At 49.3% G+C, this 20,379-nt stretch overlaps 1 protein-coding gene across 6 annotated transcripts; it reads left to right on the forward strand.

Annotated features, from left to right (window-relative positions):
- Positions 1–6,741: 6,741 nt before the first annotated feature.
- On the forward strand, positions 6,742–18,510 carry LSM4 (LSM4 homolog, U6 small nuclear RNA and mRNA degradation associated). 6 transcript variants are annotated; one of them, XM_066269515.1, is made up of 6 exons: positions 6,823–6,862; positions 8,875–8,923; positions 11,180–11,221; positions 13,021–13,119; positions 15,842–16,025; positions 17,862–18,510. In XM_066269515.1, the coding sequence occupies exons 3-6, from the start codon at positions 11,219–11,221 to the stop codon at positions 17,951–17,953; spliced, it is 378 nt and encodes a 125-aa protein (XP_066125612.1). In that variant the 5' UTR covers positions 6,823–6,862; positions 8,875–8,923; positions 11,180–11,218; the 3' UTR covers positions 17,954–18,510. The 6 variants fall into 6 exon arrangements, with proteins under 6 accessions (XP_066125593.1, XP_066125612.1, XP_066125620.1 ...); XM_066269523.1 differs by lacking the exon at positions 6,823–6,862 and adding an exon at positions 6,863–6,879; XM_066269486.1 differs by lacking the exon at positions 6,823–6,862 and adding an exon at positions 7,845–7,885.
- The last annotated feature ends 1,869 nt before the right edge of the window (positions 18,511–20,379 follow it).

The following is a 20,379-nucleotide window of genomic DNA, read 5'->3' on the forward strand; positions in this document are numbered from 1 at the left end:
AAAAAAAAAAAAAAAAGAGGGTAAAGGCTTGTGTTCACTGCTACCCAAACAATCCAGGGATCCTGTTCAAGTGTATCAATGGGGTTCTCTCTCATTTTTTTCAGAGAGAGGAAGGGAGAGAGGTAAGAAGCATCTCACTGTGGCACTTGAGTTGCTCATTGATTGCTTTCTCATATGTGCCTTGACCAAGAGGCTCCAGCTGAGCCTTTGACCCCTTGCTCAAGCCAGCAACTTTAGGTTCAACCCAGTGACCTTGGGCTTCAAGCCAGTGACCTTTGGGCTCAAGGCAGCGACTATAGGGTCATGTCTGTGATCTGTCGTTCAAGCTGGTGAGCCTGTGCTCAAGCTGGTGACCCTGCACTCAAGTAGATGAGCTTGCACTCAAGCTGGATGAGCCCATGCTCAAGCCAGTGACCTTGGGGTTTTGAACCTGGGTCCTCCATGTCCCAGGTAAATGCTTTATCCATTGAGCTACCACCTGGTCAGGCACAGCAGGCTTTTTATATTGGAATAAGTTCAGATCTATAGAAAACTTGCAAAGGCAGTGCAGAAACTCCCCTATAGCCCTCACCCAACTTCCCAGAATGTAAACATTTTACATTATCAGATGCATTTGTACAATTAAGAAATTGACACTGATACATTGCTATTAACCAACCTCCTGATGTTATCCATATGTCACCAGTTCTTTCATTTGTGTTCTCTCCCTGTTCTAGAACCCTGTAGAGGAAACCACATTGCATTTCATTGTCACATCTCCCCAGTTCTCTCTGGTAGGGGATGGCTCTTGGGTCTTCCCTTGTTGTTCATCACCTTGGCAGTCTTGGGGAGAACTGCCTATATATCTTACAGGGTGATTTAAATCCGTATCTGTCTGATGTTCCTGTCACGATTAGAATTGGGTTATTCGTGCTTGGGGAAGCCCACAGAGGTGAGATGTTCTTCTCATCCCATTATATCAGGGACCCCTGATACCACATGGCTTATCACAGAAATGTAACTTGGATCTCTTGGTTCAGGTGATAAATGTCCTGGGGTTGCCATAATAAACGACCACAAAGGTGAGAAGCTGAAACAACAAATTTATCCTCTCGAAGTTCAGGAGGCCAGAAGTCCAAAATCAGTATAAGAGGGCCACATTCCTTCTGGAGGCTGTAAGGGAGGGGTCCTTTGTAGTCTCTTCTGGTTTCTAGGGGTTCCTAGTATTCCCTGGCTAGTGGCTGCATCATTCCAGTCTCTGCCTCTGTCTTCTCTGTGTCTGAAATCTCCCTCTGCCTTTCTTTCCTTTTTTTTATTTTTTAATTTATTGATTTGAGAGAGATATATCAATTTGTTGTTCTATTTATTTATGCCTTCACTGGTTTTTGTTTTTGTTTTTGTGGGGTTTTTTTACAGAGACAGAGAGAGAGTCAGAAAGAAGGATAGACAGGGACAGACAGACAGGAACACAGAGAGATGAGAAGCATCAATCATCAGTTTTTCGTTGTGACACCTTAGTTGTTCATTGATTGCTTTCTCATATGTGCCTTGACCGTGGGCCTTCAGCAGACCGAGTAACCCCTTGCTCGAGCCAGCGACCTTGGGTCCAAGCTGGTGAGCTTTTGCTCAAACCAGATGAGCCCGCATTCAAGCTGGCAACCTCGGGGGTCTTGAACCTGGGTCATCTGCATCCCAATCTGACACTCTATCCACTGCGCCACCGCCTGGTCAGGCTTCATTGGTTGATTCTTGTATGTGTGCTGGCTGGGATTGAACGTGCAATCTTGGCGTATCTGGATGATACTCTAACCAACCAAGCTACCTGGCCAGGGCCCTTTTGCCTTTCTCTTAGGACACCAGTTGCTGGGTTTTGGCTCCATCCTAAATTCTAGGTGACTTCATCTCAGGATCCTTAACTTAATTACATCTGAAATGACTTATTTCCCAAATACAGTCTCATTCACAGGTTCTGGGAGTTAGGGCTTGGACATGTCTTTAGGGTGGAGGGGGATCACCATTCACTCACTACATGAGGTATCTGACAGATGTCTCCACTATTCTGGTTTCTTTCAACTTACTATTTCCCCCTTGCTCTATTCTATTTCTTGGAAGTGGCACACTAAGTCCAGAATGGAAAATATTCTGTCTAGTGTATGATTGCTCTCGGACCTTTATGTTCTTTCTGCTATTTTAGAATTGGCAACATTGCTGCAAGGCCTGGCAGAGTGGTGGTTCCCTTTATTTATAAGACCTCAGTATAAACTGTCAGAAATGGATTACTGAGTTGAAATGAGTGATACTTCTATGAATTTTGAGACATAATGCCAATTTTTTCCCATTTAAAATATATGTCTATGTCTATTGGGCCTGACCAGTGGTGGTGACACTGAGGTTCCCGGTTAAAAACCCCAATGTTGTTGACTTGAGTATGGGCTCACTAGCTTAAGCATAAGATTGCTGGCTTGAGCATGGAATCACTGATATGACCCCATGGTTGCTGACTTGAGCTCAAAGGTCACTGGCTTGAAGCCCAAGGTTGCTGGCTTGAGCCCAAGATCTCTGGCTTGATCAAGGGGTCACTGGCTTGGCTGGAGCCCTCCAGTCAAGGCACGTATGAGAAACAATCAATGAATAATTAAGGTGCCGCAACTACAAGCTGATGCTTCTCATTGCTTTCTCTTCTTGTCTATCTATCTCTCTTGCAAAAATGTGTGTGTGTGTGTGTGTGTGTGTGTGTGTCTCTGCTGGCTTAACCATAACCTTGCCAGCATTGGATTTAACAATGCTCCCTCCTTTTTTTAATGGAGGGTAGGGTATTTTTGTTAATTTGATAAGTACATTGGTCCACACTCTAAGTTTCTGCTGACAGAAATACTGTTTTAACTAGAATGAAAAAAATAGGCATATTGATTCAAGGGATTAAAAAGGGCAAGGATTTATGAAGCATCAGGTACAGGTGGATCAAGTATCAAACAGGGCCAACTGACCTATGGTGGCGCAGTGGATAAAGCGTCGACCTGGAAATGCTGAGGTCGCCGGTTCGAAACCCTGGGCTTGCCTGGTCAAGGCACACATGGGAGTTGATGCTTCCAGCTCCTCCCCCCTGTCTCTCTCTTCTCTCTCTCTCTCTCTGTGTCTCCCTCTCTCTCCTCTCTAAAATGAATAAATAAATTAATTAATTAAAAAAAAAAACTTAAAAAAAAAACAGGGCCAAGACTGAAGTGGAGAGAGATGGTCTTGTCCTGTACAGGACTCACATTACCCTAACTCTGCAATTCCAGCACTGCTCAGGGGAAGTCCTTTAATTGGTTGAGCTTGGGTCATGTGTCCATTATGAGGGGGGAGGAGGAACTATGCTGACTGCCTCAAATAGTAGCTCATGCAACCTCTCAAGTTTTTACTCCTACAATTCAGAGTCCTGAGGTCCTAAGTATACAAAAGAGCAATTAAAAGTAGCACAAGACAGGTTATGATGAAAATCTATGTCAGGTACTAAAGTTCAAAGTATAAGAGAGGGAATGATTAGATTTTTTTCTGACCCAAAATTGAAGAGTTCACAGAGCAGCTATGTTCAGGTTGTGAAAATTTCCAGGAACAGAGTTCCAAACTCCAAGTGGATAAGCAATAAAAAACAACTTCTTGAGTTCATATAAGTAAGGTGACCAATCGTTCTTCTTTAGGGAGGACAGTCCTTCTTTTGTAAGTTCCGTCCTCCCTTGAAAAGTGTCCTCCTACATGTCTTCCTTTTTGATATTGGAAGACTAATCTGTAAATGTCCGTATTCAATTGATGCAGAGTCGATCCATTGTGTGTGATGTGAGGTATTTGTATCTAAATTAGTACTTTTCTCTTATAATTATTAAAAGTTAATAGGCATGTAAGCATAATTACAGTATAAAATATTACAAATGTTTTTATTATGCATTTATCATATTATAATGTATTATTGTTTCAATGGATAAAATGTTTCTTTTATTTATATTGTTTTCTTCAATTTATTTTTGTCCTTCTTTCCATTGTAAAAATGTCGGTCACCTTAACATAAGTGGAAAGTCAGACCCAATGGCTTCAGGAATAGCTGGATCCAGGGTTTAAACCAGGGGTAGTCAACCTTTTTATACCTACCGCCCACTTTTGTATCTCTGTTATTAGTAAAATTTTCTAACTGCCCACCGGTTCCACAGTAATGGTAATTTATAAAGTAGGGAAGTAGCTTTACTTTATAAAATTTATAAAGCAGAGTTACAGAAAGTTAAAGCATATAATAATAATTACTTACCAAGTACTTTATGTCGGATTTTTGCTAAGTTTGGCAGAATAAATCTTTATAAAACAACTTACTATAGTTAAATCTTACTATACTTTGGTTGCTCCGCTACCACCCACCATGAAAGCTGGAACGCCCACTAGTGGGCAGTAGGGACCAGGTTGACTACCACTGGTTTAAACCATGCCTTCCTGTCCACAAGTAGCTCCCATGTAGGTTGAATTCTTGTATATGTTGGAACCTGATGGCCCTGGGCTTTCATTGTCTTACTATTTCACTATTAACCTCCATGAAAAGCACTCTTCTCTCTCCTAGCCTTCAGGAACACTCTCAAGACAGAGTTTAATTGGCCTTGGTTGGTCAGGTGCTTCTCCTTCAACCAATCACTATGGCAGGCAGAATGGAGAACTCTGATTGGCCACTCCTATGTTGAAAGAACCGACAAAAACCGCAGTGACCCCAGCCCGCCACATGGGGTCACCCAAGCAGTATTTTTGAGGATGAATACTTGGCCAGTTCAGCGAAAGAAGAAAGCCTCTGCACATAGAAAAGTCTAGAAAAGTCAGAAAAGAGTAATCCAGCACAAGATTTTCTTCCTACTTCCACCACCGTATTAATGCTGGGACATTTCATGTACCCCGGTTTCTGTTGTTTACATCAAGTGGCCTTTACCCTTAACAAACAAGGGTTGGCAGGTCACCCTGATCCCTCTAACCCAATTAGCACATCACTGTTGGCTGCCTACCAGCGTCCTGCACACACCCTTGACCTCAGCAGCTCCCCTAGGAGAAGCACTGAGCTGATGATAGATGAGACTTGGAGAATATACGGACCAGCTGCCTTGACCCTGGACGGGACCACGATGAGACATGAGCTCATACGATGTTTCCCTGAGGTCCTCAGCTGGACTGACCCGTTGCTTTCTGTGTCACCTACTCATTGGTGTCCCTCCAGGATTCTTTCCCTCCCTGTATGAAGTCTCCATCCCCTGAAAAACACTATATGCCCTTGATTTATTCTGCCCTTGAGTACTCATCTCAGGACCGGCTTGTGTGTGTGGGAGGGAGGAAAACTAAAACAAGAAGGACAAGTATTGGTCCAGTGGTGATAAGTGCCTGGCACTTTATATGGGTTCTGAATTTGATCAATTCGCTAACAGAACATAGATATGGTCTAAGCCCCAGTACCTGTAAGTATGACCTTACTTGAAATAAGATCTTTGCAGATGTGATTAAGTATCTCGAGATAGCATTAATTTGGATTTAAAGTGAGTCTATTAAGAGAAAGATGTGTCCTTATACAGAAAGAAGAGGAAGATTTAGACACAGAAGGAAACCCTGTGAAGAGAAAGAGATTAGAGTGATGTGTTCACAAACCCAGGAACTATAAGGATTACCAACAACCAGCAGACGCTGGGACAGCGGCATGGAAGGAATGGCCCCTCAGGGCCTTCTGTAGGAAGCAAACCTGCTGACCCCAACTTTGGAATTCTGAATCACCTGACCAGGCGGTGGTGCAGTGGATAGAGGGTCAACCCGAGAGGCTGAGGACCCAGGTTTGGAACCCCCAGGTCGTGGCTTGAGTGCAGGCTCCTCCAGCTTGAGCGTGGGGTCGCCGGCATGAGTATGGAATCATAGATGTGACCCCATGATTGCTGGCTTGAGCCCAAAGGTCGCTGGCTTGAGAAAGGGGTCACTGGTTCTGCTGGAGCCCCGGGGTCAAGGCACATATGAGCAGCAGTGAACTAAAGTGCCGCAACAAGTTGATACTTCTCATCACTCTCCCTGTCTGTCCTCTCTAAAGAAAGAACTCTGAATCAAGTTCTAAGCCACCCAATTTGTGGTAATTTGTTACAGCAACCCAAAAGAAGACTACATTTGCCTATTTATTTTGTTTATTGTCTGTTTCCCCAATAGGCTCCTAAGCCCAAGGAGGGCCAGTTTTATCAGGTTTGTTCACTTGTGTTTCCAAGAGCAGGCAAGTAGTAGGAACTCAATACATATTTTTTGCATGCCCATGCACTGTGCTTAGTATCTGTCAGATGTCCAAAGTGCTTTCATATGGCTTAACTAGTTTTAGTTCCTCACTGCAACCTTCTAGAGCAGACACTATCATTACACCCATTTTACAGGAGAGACAACTAAGGCTCAGCAGGGCATAGTCAGGATCTCAAATTACCAAAGATGTGCCTTGGATAAGGTCCAACTACAATAGTGAGATTCATAAAAGTAGGAGCCCGAAAGCACTTCCTAATAACCATGGAGCCTCAGTTTCTCCAACAACAAGCTGGAACCATGTTGCACGTGGGCCTTACCTAGAAGGTCCCCAGCGCCGGAGCACGTTGCTCCGCTCCCTTTTGCAGCACTCACTGAGGCGCTTTACGGCTCTTCCCTTATTCCTCCGGCAGCACGACTCGCCCCGCACATTGTGCCTAGCAGGCCCCGCCCTACTACACGTGGATAGGGTGTCCTTCTCTTGAGCCCCATGCTGACTGGCTCAAGTTGCTGCCACTCCATTCAGCCTAGTGGCGGGCAGCGGGGCGACTACTAGTGGGTGCGTGAGCGGCGGCTGCGACGACGGAAGTGACCAGCCGGTCAGGTCCCTATCGATATCATGGTGAGGACAGGGCGATGGTGAGCTCTCGCCAGGAGGCGGGGTACACGGCCGCCAAGGCCCCTCGGGGCTGGCGCTGGGAAGGAGCGACACAGAGCGACCGTATAATCCGGGCCTCAAGTCCTGTTCCTCGGCCGAGGCGGGGAAACTGAGAACGGAGAATGGGGCTCGCCTAGGGTACTCAAGATGCATTGGTCTCGGGGAACTTAGGGCTGAACGACCGTGTAATCGTAGTATAGCGGCCTAGCCGCAGTCTTCCCATTCTGAAGACGGGAAAACCGGCCGGAGAGGAGGGGGACCGCCGAAAGGCCCGGTGAATGCAACAGAGTGAATTTGGCAGGGATGCGTGCCTGAGTGAATCCTATGTTATCTAACCTTATAATGGGAAGCGAGAGTGCCAGGGAGTAGAAGGCCCGTCTGAGTTATCAAATTAAACCAATTTGGGGGAATTTCAGGGCTTGCAAGGCTCTTAGAATGTTAGCAGCACAACTTACTGTGCATCTTCGTTTTCAGTGTCCAGGAGTGGACAAGGCATGACACACCCCCAGTTCCCTGTGGTCTTGGTGGCTGGAAGCAGGGGGCTGGGTGTGTATGTGGGGATGGCCTCTGACAGTTTCCTGAATTGGGAGCCTCAGGAACCCATAGGGTCTAGTCCTGGATTTTTCCAGACCTGAGAACCAGACCCCAATCTTTGTGAGAAAGCCCAGAAAAAGGAATCCTCTCTCCTCCAGCTTTTCTGACTCTCCCAATTCCAGATGGCCCAGTGACCCTCAGAACTGAGTGTCTGCCCCTGCTTCGTTTCACTTGACAGGTTCATATGTATCTTCCTCTTTCCCATGGAGTTTTTTTTTTAATTTTTTTTTTTTATTTATTCATTTTTAGAGAGGAGAGAGAGACAGAGAGAAAGAAGGGGGGAGGAGCTGGAAGCATCAACTCCCATATGTGCCTTGACCAGGCAAGCCCAGGGTTTTGAACCGGTGACCTCAGCATTTCCAGGTTGATGCTTTATCCACTGTGCCACCACAGGTCAGGCTCCCATGGAGTTTTAAGGGCTCCAGTATCCTCTCCTTTTTCTTTTCTCTGTCTCCAGCACAATTTGGGGACGAGGATGTAGTTGGCAAGCTCTGGCCACTGCTCCTCGTCATTGCAGCAGTGGAGGGCTGCCTGGATGCCACCTCTCCCTTGAGCCTCTCCTTATTTGTGCAGTGGGGTGAGCATTGCACCCACCCTAAGTGCCTCCCTGGGTAGTATGTGTATTTCCCTTGTATTTGTTCAGCAGATATTTACTGAGTCTCATGTGCGTGGCCCAGTGCTTGGCACTAGACAAAGTCCATACCTTCTGAGTTTTCCAGTCTAGCAGAAGGTGTGATGTTTCAAGTCTAGCCAGGGAGACAAGTAAACAAGATAATTAGAGACTGGCTACCTCTTATAATGGAAATAGCAGAGGGTGCCCCAGGTGGAAACCTCATTTCCTAAATGGGGTTATTATGAGGGCCTGGCATGACATATGATCAGCAGCCGGCCTGGGGAAGGGCACCCCAGGCAGAGGGAACTGCAGAAACAAAGGTTGAGCAGTAGGAACCTGCATGGTGTGTGAGGAGCACAGTGGGCCAGTTCATTGGAGCCTTGTCAGGTCTGGCCTTGTGGCATGCCTGGGAAGTGGTTGTTAGGGAAGTCAGGGGGAGGGCTGGGAGCAGGTGCTGGTCCCCTCTGTGTTTCAGATGTCCTCTTAGCTGCTTTGTGGATAGGGCACTACCAGTGACAATCACAGAAGCTATGGATCCTCCAGAACTGTATTTTTAGTAGCTGGGACGAGGTGGTGACCTGAGAAAGCCCATCACCAGCATAGGGGTTGTGTATGACATAAAAAGACATCTGTAGGACCCCTGTTGACAGGCATCTGTCTACTTTCACTGGGTTTACTAGGACCTTGCTCTGTGTCCCTCGGCAGTTCTCTCTTCTGGCCCTCCCTCCACCTCTTGACAACTGAGTCCATTTTCATTCTCACATTCCAGGGCTGGCCTACCCCTGCCCCATCTCCAGTGCTGTGGGAGGAGGACCCAGGTATCTCATCACCTTGGTTCACATTCCCACTGCCAAGGAAAACCTGCAGCTTCTCCATAGTAAAAGGTGATCTGGGTGCATGGCCCCAAGTATGGATCTGAGCCTCCTGTTTCTCCTTCACAGCCTGGGTGCAGTGTCACACAGACAGTGCAGATGCACCAAAATGAGAGGGCAGGAGCTGCGGGTTGGCCACATCAGTCCCCAACGTGCCTGTCCTTGGAGCAACTGCCCCTTTTCCACGTGGCCTGTCTCTTCTTATCTTGACAGTCCAGGAAGCCAGTACAGGAAGTGGGCTTGGGCCTGGCTTCCTGTTGTCGCTGGACCTCCCCTGGCGACTCCCCTGGCTTGTGGAATATGGATCTTTTCCCCTCCCACCCAAGCCCTTTCATGGGAAGCGACCTTGTGGGGATAGAAGGCCATTTCCGGCCTGCACAGTTCCACCACTTTGTGGGGGTAGAAGGCCATTTCCGGCCTTCCAGTTCCACCACCTGGAGAAACAGCTGCCTCATATTGTATCAGTAGTGTGAGGCCAGGGCAGGATGAAGCAAAGTCTTGTTCCTCACTGAGACAGTTTTTCATCTGCGGAGCCCTGAGGTCAGAACTTTTATCTAGCCATACTGAATGACCTGCCATTGGACCCTGGACCCAAGCACTGCTACCTGAGTCACCCTTCTGGAGAGTCAAAGGTGGCTCCAGTGTATGGGTCCTGATTTGTGTCCCCAAAATGAAAACTGATTCTTTTTCCAGTTACATATTTGTTATTTTTAAACATTAAATTTTTATTTATTGATTGATTTTATAGAGAGAGGAAAGGAGAGAGAAGCATTGATTTGTTGTTCCACCTACTCGTGCATTCATTGGTTAAGTCTTGTATATGCCCTGACGAGGAATCGAACCCACAACTTCTGCATACGGGGTCGACGCTCCAGCCAACTAAGCTATGCTCCTAGGGCCCATGTTTGTTATTAGAAAGAAATTCAGTAATAATGGGAAAAAAAATCTTAAAAGTTAGGCCTGATCTGTAGTGGCGCAGTGGATAAAGCATCAACCTGGAATGCTGGGGTCGCAGGTTTGAAACCCTGGGCTTGCCTGGTCAGGGCACATATGGGAGCTGATGCTTCCTGCTTCTCCCACTTCTCTTTCTCCCCTTTCTAAAATCTTTAAAATATATTTATATATCTTAAAAGTTTACCTTATCTGGGTGAGCTTTAGAAGGTCCTATCTTTTATCTACCATCTCTTGCAATAACCACAAACTTTTTCTGGAATGTTTTTTCCTTGTACCTGGAGAATTTCTGTCTTTGAAAACAGTTCAGATGTGGCCTCCTTAGACTGAGGTAGACTCGCCATTGTGTCTGGCCAAATCCCTCTTAGTCCGGTTGGGGCTGCCCTCCGGCTACAGACAGACAGGGTCAAGCCAGGCTCTGTCTCTTAACTCTAGTGCTGGGCAACATTCTCTGTCTGTAAGCCTCAGTATCCCCATCTGTAAATGGGTGACGATAGCCTTATGAGATGCTGGAAATGAAAGACGTGGAACTGCATGTATCCATGTGGATGCATCTCAGTCATCAGTTGAGCCAAACACAGCAGAGGGGCCTGTGCGCTGTAATGCTGTTGATAAGCACGGAGGGTTTAAGGAAAATGCACAGCGTGAGTTATAAAAAAAACAAAAACCAAGGCCCTGGCTGCTGGGCTCAGTTTGGTTAAGAGCATTGTCCTGAAATGACAAGGTTGCAGGTTCAATCCCTGATCAGAGCACACACAGGAAGCAACCTATAAATGCGTGACCGAGTGGAACAACAAATGAATGCCTGCCTCCTTACCACCTCCCTCCCCCAATCTCTACCAAAAAAAAAAAAATTAAGTCCTGGCTGGATAGCTTGGTTTGTTGGAACGTCATCCCAGAGCGTGAAGGTTGCTGGTTCAATTCCCCAGTCAGGGCACATACAGGAGCAGTTCAATGTTCCTGGCTTTCTCTCCCTGCCTCGCTCAAAAAAACCCAAATAATAAATAAATTCTAAGGTCAGCACTGGGACCAGGTGGCAGCTGCCTCTGAGAAGACAGATGGGACTTGAGACACTTTCTTAACCTGGGAGGCAGGTGTGTGTCCTGGGCTTGTGCAGAATAAGGTGAATGCCTCTTAGGGGTTAGACGTGCACTCCTGTACCCCTGGTGCTCTCATGGGATCCTGCCTAGAGGCGTGGGGCTCCCAGGAGCTGATTAACACACAAATCTTGTGCCTTTGATTGCCTTTCAGCTCCCACTGTCACTGCTTAAGACGGCTCAGAATCACCCCATGGTGAGTATGTGCCATCTGGGATGGCAAGGTTCAGTAGCGACCAGCCTCAGCACAGGGACAGGAACACTGGATGAAGGGTGAGGTGCCTCCAGCCAAACCTGCTTCCCTGCCTGTCCACCAAACAGCAGCTTTTTCTCTTCCCTCCCACACAGGTCAGGACCAGAGTCATTTCTCCTGCTTGTAAAGCAATATATGCTTATTAAAAATGTCAAACATGTTTAAAAAGTTTTTGAAACACGAGAGACACTTCGAGTAGAACCTCCCTGAATTCATTTTCCAGCAACTTAACAAATTATGTGATATTGTGTGTATATGTAAATGTTATTTTTTACACAGTTATTTCAAACACAGATGGGATCACATGATGTGCATTATTTTCAATCTATTTTCTTTATTTTTCTTCTTCTTTTCCAAGTGAGAGGAAGAGAGATAGACAAACTCATAAATGCTCCCCTACTGGGACCCACCAAGCAACCCCTATTTGGGGCCATGTTCACAACTGAGCTATTTTTTAGCGCCTGAGGTGGAGGGTCCACGGAGTCATCCTCAGCGCCTGGGACTGATGCGCTTGAACAATCAAGCAATGGCTGTGGGGAGGGATGGAGAAGCAGATGGTAGCTTCTCCTGTGTGCCCTGACTGGGAATTGAATCCTGGATGTCCACATGCTGGGCTGATTCTCTACCACTGAGCCAACTGGCCAGGGCCTGTTTTATTTCTTTTTATTCAGTATAATTCAAATACAATACAGCTCAACCTTTTAAAGTGAACAATGCAGTGGCCTTTAGTACATTTACAATGTTATGCAGCCATCACCTCTATTGGGGTCCAGAATATTTTCATCACCCAAAAGGAGACCCTGTCCCCATTAGCAGTCACTCCCCATCCCTTTCACCCAGTCCTTGGCAACCACCAATCTGTTTCGTGTCTCTGGATTTGCCTGTTCTAGACACTTCATACAAATGGGATCATACATGTGGTCTGTGTGTGTCTGGCTTCTTACATTCAGCATGTTTTTAGGGTTCATCCATGTTGTAGCGTGTGTCAGTGCTTCACTTTTTTTTTTTTAACAGAAACAGAGAGGGATAGACAGGGACAGACGGACAGGAACGGAGAGAGATGAGAAGCATCAATCATCAGTTTTTCGTTCCGACACCTTAGTTGTTCATTGATTGCTTTCTCATATGTGCCTTGACCACGGGCCTTCAGCAGACCGAGTAATCCTTTGCTCAAGTCAGCGACCTTGGGTCCAAGCTGGTGAGCTTTGCTCAAAGCAGATGAGCTCACGCTCAAGCTGGTGACCTCGGGGTCTCAAACCTGGGTTCTCTGCATCCCAGTCGGACACTCTATCCACTGCGCCATCGCCTGGTCAGGTGCTTCACTCCTTTTAATGCCTGAATTATATTCCACTGTGGATGACCACAGTGTGTTTATCCATTCATGAGTTGATGGACATTTTGGTTGTTTCTACCTTTTGGCTATTTGTAGATGTTGGCTGCTGTCAATGTTTGTGTATGCATTTTCACGTGGATATATTGTTTGTTTGGGTCTCCCCACCACTACCACTACCAAAAAAAAAAAGATTTACTCATAGAAAATCTGTTATGCCCAGCACAGTCTATAAAGCAAGCAGAACATGTACCTGTACAATTGGCCTCTCTGGGCATGGGCACTGCATGTTGTCAACCCCAGGTCCTGGGAGGAGCTGAGGACATATCTGTATGAGGTCAGGGCTTCTCTTAGTGGTAGGGCTGCACCTCCCTTGGGGCCTATGGCTGACTTGGAGTCCATTTCTTTCCAGTTGGTGGAGCTTAAAAATGGGGAGACATATAATGGGCACCTGGTAAGCTGTGACAACTGGATGAATATCAACCTGCGCGAGGTGATCTGCACGTCCAGGGTGAGTGCCCTGAGCTCCAGTCTGTGGTGACACAGGGCCATTGAGTGTGGTAGGCAGGCATGGGGAGTAGGGGCAGTGTGCCAGGAGTACTCTCTTGCACTAGAGGCTTACAGAACCTCAGCATTCAGGCTTCTAAATGGGGTGAAGGCCCTTCCTTGCACCTTTTGGAAGGAGTAGTGGGGCTTACTTAGCCTACCACAAGTCATTCTGTGGTGGAGTGGTTTAAGGGAGGGGTGTGGCCTAAGGGATTAGGCTGGGTATAGAGCAACATTGCTAAGGGACAGGGCTCCAAGTCCCCCTGTGCCCTGGACTTTGAAACTGTGAGGACTTTGTACCTGTGGGGATATTTGCCCAGCAGGTACTGAGCTGCTAAACCCCCCCGCATCCACCCTTGACCAGGAAGGACTAAGACCTGAGGGAGCGCATCTGGCTACAAGTCCCTGCTGTACTGGTTGGGGTTGGCTTCTAGGGCAGGCTGACCCAACCCTACTGTCAGCCTTGGCTGCTATTGGCTGCGGGCCATGGGGTATCCAGGTCACCAGGGGACAAGGATGGCCCTGTGGCCCCATGAACCAGGAGACTTGTTTACTTCCCCAGGCCTGAAACCAGGAAATGCAGGGCTAGAACCTGAGGCACCAGGGCAGAGGGGGCCCTGGGGTCACAGATTAGGATGACCCCAGAGCCATGAGGACAAGGACAGTGGTGGAGGCTGGGCTTCTTCTCACTAATGTGCATGAACTCTCCCTGCCTGGATTCCAGTCTTAGTCCCCTTCTGGCCAGTGACAGTCCCTAGGTTATAAAAGAAGCTGTTGGGGGGTCCCAGCCAAGGGGGATCCCACAAGCCACTTGAGCTTGTGGGCAGCCGTGCCTCTAGGGTTTGCCATGCCAGAGTATAACACAGCATAAGGCCCCTGGTCCATCCTTCTAGACAGGTCATACCCCAACAGGCAGCCTGGTGGGCCTGACCCCTTCCCTCACCTACACAGCACCATGACCTGCTTCTTGTAATGGTACATTGTGGAGTTCCCACACCAGCCTACTAGAAGCTCTCTCCTGGTCTTGCCTCATGCCAGGCAACAGTGTCTGGGCAGCTCCATTGTGTAGTGCATAGCCTGCATCCATATGTCCTTTTGTACATGTGCGACCTAGAACCAAGCACCATGTTTGGGGCGAAGATGGTCCGGTCTCCAGAGTCATCTAAGCCTAGAAATGTGACTCTCCTGGAAAGGTGTCTCTGTGACCAGGTAGTGTGGGGAGGAGAGGTTGGGGTGAGGTTCAAAATCCCTTGGGCACTGGGGGTGGGGTTCAGAGACTCCAGGGGCGAAGATCCCAGGGGAAGCCCCAGTTGCAAGGCGCTAAGCTCCTACCATGGAAAGCAGAGTGAGCCCTGGTTCCCATAGGGAGCTCACTGGGCCCAGCCTGTCCTTGGCTGAGGGAAAGCCAAGGAACGAGCAGCCAGCCCCAGCCTCAAGCTTCCACAGAATCCTTCTGTTTCTGTCTGGCTATACTTTGCATCTCCACAGACTTGGCCCCTTGCCCACTCTTTCTGGGAAAGGAATGTGCAGGGCCTTGTGGGGTTCCTATGTAATATGGGAGCTGTGTATGTTCCTGGGAAGAGTCAGCCCTTGAAAGTTCCATCTGACCTGCTGAGTGCTGCTGGGCCAGATCAGTCTTCTGGCAAGTGTCATGTGGGAGGACAGGATTTCAGGGAGGCTGGGAGCAAGCCTGGTCAAGGACCAGAGTTAGCCAGACAAGAAAAGGTGGAAACAGCGTGTGTAAAATGCTAGGGGCTAGAAGCCTTCCTTGTGTGTTTCAGAAAGTTCCATCTGGAAGATGTGTCAAGTGCTGAGAAAAGGGATTCAGGGTGGGGCTGGATCTTGGGCCCTTGAGCCACACTGAGTTTGGACCTGGTCCTTGGGCCAAGGGGGCCCTGATTGGGGTCTAAGCAGGGAGAGGTCTTGGTCTGATTTCTAAGAGTGTGGGGGGAGGAGAAAGTTACTCAGGCCTCTGGCTCTGGGCAACTGGGGTAGGGCCGGGAAACGAACCTGATGGAAGAGGCCTGGGACTGCTGTCCATGGGCAGCAGGAGGAGACGTCAGGGGAAGGTGTTATGCTGGTCCTCGGGTATGGGGTGGGGGACTCTAGAATTACAGGGTTTTGACTTTGTGAGCTCCCACATCTCTCTAGCCTCAGTTAGCTCTTCTAAAAACTGACATCTTAGGAGCCGGTCCTGGTGAGCAGCAGACCTGCCTCCCTACCCCACTCCAGGCCCTCTTCACCTGTCACGCAGGGTCTCCATCCTGCTGCCTTGTGTCCCACACCAAGCCCAGACCCTGCCAGGAAACAGTTGGATGAATGAATGAGTCAAGGCACATAGAAAAGGTTCTAGAAAGTGGGTTCTAGAAGCCTGGAGCAGGAGCAGATAGGAACTGGGCTATGATAGCACCTTGTACATGGGATAGCCCCCCACCCTGGACTTTGGGCTGCAGGTAACAAACCCCATCCCATACTCGAGGACAGGCTGAGGCCACGGAGACCGTCTTCCATGTAGTCTTGCCTCTCCTCATGTGCCAAGGGTGCTAAGGGTCTGTAGAGATCCCAACTGTGAACTTGGCAGCCTATAGATATGATGCCAGGTGCAGGTGGCTTGGGACCACCCAGCTGTCTGTACCCACTCTACAGGAACCCCCATGGATCTGAGACCTGGCTTCCCTCTTGTGTAGGATGGTGACAAGTTCTGGCGGATGCCTGAGTGCTACATCCGTGGCAGCACCATCAAGTACCTACGCATCCCTGACGAGATCATCGACATGGTCAAGGAAGAAGTGGTCGCCAAGGGTCGTGGCCGTGGTGGCCTGCAGCAGCAGAAGCAGCAGAAAGGCCGTGGCATGGGGGGTGCCGGGCGAGGTAGGCCCTACACACACACACACACACACACACACACACACACACACGTGGCTGCAGCACATAACATCTGTTTCGGCCTAGTGTTGACGTTCTTGGCTGGTGCTCTCACAGTATAGCAGGCCTGGCTCTGAGCCTCTGCTCCCAACATAGCCAGGGGGCTATGACTCACAGGCTCTTCTGTGGAGCAGCTGCTGCCGCTGACTGTCACCTGCTCCCACCCCCAAACCCAGCCCAGAGTCCTATCTGAGGCCTTGGTGCTCTCTGAGCACCAGGTCCTGCCCAGCGGATTGATCTGGGGCCCACACAGACTTGGGCCTGGAGCACTTGTCTCCGTACCTGCCTGTATCTGGGCATGACTTGGCATTTCCCTAAGCCTCAGTTTCCCTTCTGTAGAGAGAGTCTGGTGGTGCCCACCTCATCAGTCCACAGGCAAGGGCCTTAACTTAAGGGCCTGGCACAGGACCCTTCCCTGACGTGACTGCTTGATATAAAGCCAATGTCACACTTTTTTTTTTTTTTTTTTTTTGTATTTTTCTGAAGTGAGAAGCGAGGAGGCAGAGAGACAGACTCCCACATACACCCAGCTGGGATCCACTGAGCATGCCCACCAGGGGCGATGCTCTGCCCATCTAGGGCATAGCTCCGTTGTGACTGGAGCCATTCTAGTGCCTGAGGTGGAGGCCATAGAGCCGTCCTCAGCGCCCGGGCCAACTTTGCTCCAGTGGAGCCTTGGCTGTGGGAGGGGAAGAGAGAGATAGAGAGGAAGGAGAGGGGGAAGGGTGGAGAAGCAGATGGGCGCTTTTGTGTGCCCTGGCCAGAAATCTAACCCGTGACTTCCACACACTGGGCTGACACCCCACCGCTGAGCCAACCAGCCAGGGCTGGTCACGCCTTTCTGATAGACTTCTCCTCACTGTCCCGAGATGACAACTCTGGCATAGAATTAAATTTGTATAGTCAGCCGGGGCCCAAACTCAAGAGGTCATCTGTAAACCCTACCTCCCTGATTAGGCTCCTGTTCTAGGAGTGGCCTGGCTTTGTCTCTTCTGTCTGTGGAGGCCTCCTGAATGCCAGACCTGGAGCCAGCCCTGAGCCAAGCTAAGGAGTTAGGAGTGAGCCACAGGGAAGAGGGTGGGAAGGCACTCTAGGTGGAGGGTTAACAGGGACTGGGAGTTAGTGAGGCCCTAGGGTCTCAGAGTGTCTCATACCTGAGGCCAGACTCTTTACACTAGGGGCCACTACTGCTGACTAGGCTGCTGGGAGGGTGAGGGGAATGGCCTGCTCAGGCCTGTCTGGAAAAAGGCCCCAGTGACTTCAGCAGCAGGTGGAAATCTCACAGAAGCCCCCTTGGCAGAGCTGGTCTTAACTCATGAGAAGTGAGTTGGGGCAACCCACAGAGCAGTGTTAGTGTGAGGGAGGTCCTGCATCCTCAGTGCAGACCTCAGCCACAGATTTGGGACTCTCTGTCCCATCCCTGGCCAGAGTCCCACCCCTGGTTCCTGCTCTCCACTCGTGGAAGCCCTGGCTTTGTTCTTCCAATGACCACCCCCTATCCCAGCCCAACCCTCACCCCGGCCCTGGGACCTCTATCCCAGGAAGCCGGACTCAAGCCCCAGTGTGACTTGTGGCTCGCCTCTATCTCTGTTCCCTGGGAGGTTTGGTATTCTCCTTTGTCACACTGAGAACATTCTTGAGCACCATCCATGATCAGCTCTGGTCAGACACCACCCCACATTTTCATCCTGCTCTTCTCACTTTACAGAGGGCACTGAGGCTCAGAGGGGTTAGAATGCCCTGGAGCCTGGCACCCCTGAAGCCCCCACTTTTGTCCTGCAGGTGTGTTTGGCGGCCGGGGCCGAGGCGGGATCCCAGGAACCGGCAGAGGTCAACCAGAAAAGAAGCCAGGCAGGCAGGCGAGCAAACAGTGAGCTAACCCTGCATCCCCCAGAGACTTGAGTCCCACAGCAGGCAGGCTGCATGTCTGCTCCAGTCCATGAGTCTGTCTGGAACAGAAACAAGAGGCAGGTGTTGGGGAAGACCCCCCCCACACACACCTGTGCATTTTGTGATCTTCCTCTTTAGGTAAAGTTCTTTGTATTTAAGCCAGCATGTCTACAGTTGGAAATGTTATTTGATGTTTTTGATTTCATGAAGTTGCAGCCAGCTTATTCCTGGAAGGTTCTGTTTACTAACATATCTTTAGTGCCCTCGCCCCTGTGTTAAGGGGGGCATTTTATAAACAGTTTTGTTTTGTATCTCTTGTTGGATCCCTGTGTGGCAAATAGTCAAGACGTTTTCAGTTTGAGCTCTTTGCACTGCAATGGACAGTTCAGGGAGTTTTCCTGAAACAGCCCTGAAGTTGTCTTTTCAAAACAAATATGAATAGACATGTGCCTCAGAAGCTATTATAGGGACATGGTTGGACCCTGTCCCTCTGCCTCCTTTTTCCCTCTTTGTGTTACAAAAATAAAAACACAACTGCAAACTGCAAATCTGAAATTCCTTTTGAACTACTGGACACATCTAGGATGTGGTATCCTGGGGAAGTCACAGCCCTGTAAAGAAGTTTCTTTTCGAGGGCTACAGCCCATTTTGCTGTAGGTAAGCATTTGAACAGGGCACTTATCTATATCGTTTGGCATTTCCTTATGAAAGACAAGGTCCAAGACTAGCGTGGAGGTGGGGCTGCCCCAGGTTTGCCTGTAACCCCCTTCCCTCTTTATAGAGAGAGTTGATGCTGTTAGAGTCAGTGGGCACCCACAAGGCCCAGCCTTGTCACCAACATTCCACCCTGTTTTGCAAGCACCGTTCGCACCAGGATTCACCAAGAGATAGGCCACTGCCCGAGGAATGTGCGGCTTTTCTTGAGCTTCCTTCCTCTTCAGGACACTGCCATCCACATTGCCTGATACTTGAACCACACCTTTGCAAAGCTGTCCTTGAAGACTGATTTAACTTTTGTAAGTTCAGGCACCAGTTTTGGGAGATGAGTACCAGCCACTTGTCACTATGTTGAGACTTGTTTTGAGGAGTGAGTAGGATAAAAGGTATCAGTGCCCTGGAAATTCCACTTATGGGATCCTCAAAGTGCTAGACTAGTCTCTGACTCTGGAAGATATCTGCAGTTTTAGATTTTTCCACTCAATCTCAAGATTGTGGTCTGCTCCCCTTTCCCCAACCTCTATATCTTCATCCTTTCTTCTTCCTGGTTGCACCCCTTGTGGGACCCACTGCTGCCTGAATCCTTGTCTTAACAGCAGAGCAGCTCTTTGGCCTGGGTTGGGGATGTGGCAGGGGCCCATCTCCCTCATCAGAGATGTGGGTGGTGGTCCCCCAGCAGCATGGGCTGGGGGTCAGGGCTGCTGACAGGGCTGAAAGGGCAAGAAGTGAAGGACTGGTGGGGAAGGAAGAGCCCTGTTCCCTGCTCCAACCCCTCATCACCCTAGTCTGGTAGGAGGCTGGGCTCCCCTGCCACAGGTGTTCTCTTTGTGGTTGAGCTTTGATGAAATGGGGGCTTTGGGATCAGGTGTCTCATGGGTTGCAATGGGAAGTCCTTTGGAGACCTGCTCCTTCCTGCTCCTGGTGGTTGGACTGATTTGTACCAAGAGTGTCCAGGGGCCCCAAGCATCCTTCTGAAATTCAGGGACTTGAGCCTGTCTCTGGTCTCCACCCTGCACTTAGCACTGGCCAGCCCCAAGCCTGGGTAATCTTGCCATGCCCAGCTGGCTCTGACCTTTCCAAAAGAGCCTGGCTAGCTATCCTGTCTCACCCTGGTATAAGCCACCACCCTAGCCGTGCCTCTAAGGTGCCTGGGCTTCCTGAAGGCTGTCTTGAGCTGGCTGTTGGGACAGCCCTGTTTTCATCTTGGTTTCAAGAAACCAGTTTCACAACCCCTCAGCAAAGAAAGAACCTAAAGCCCAGGGTCTCAATCTTTTTGTCCTGATGATCTGTCAGCAGAGTCTGTGCCCTCAGCTGAGAGTGGAAGATTCTTGAGTGCGGCAGTGACCTCCTTCCTCCCCCTGGAGTTTGCTCCTGGTTGCCATCAGGGAGCCTCATGTGCTCAGGTGTGAAAGCTTGGGGCCAAGAGCCCCTTTTTGGAACATAAATGCCGCCATCTGAGAGGGCATTTTGGTTGTTTTTCTGTGTCACCCCTGCCTACACACATGTCTGAGTCACTCCTCACAGCCCTGTCCTGATCCTTCTGCCTCCACCTCCTTCAGGCAGTCTGATGGCAGGTGTCCTTCCCACCCTCCAGTTGGACTGTGGGGCTGGGCACCTCCTAACACTGACAGTGTCTCAGATGTGCCCCAGTATCCTCTGCCATCCCTTTGTGGACAAAGGGCTGTTTAGCCAG

Source organism: Saccopteryx bilineata, chromosome 1 (assembly GCF_036850765.1).
Source record: "Saccopteryx bilineata isolate mSacBil1 chromosome 1, mSacBil1_pri_phased_curated, whole genome shotgun sequence".
NCBI classification, from domain to species: domain Eukaryota; kingdom Metazoa; phylum Chordata; class Mammalia; order Chiroptera; family Emballonuridae; genus Saccopteryx; species Saccopteryx bilineata.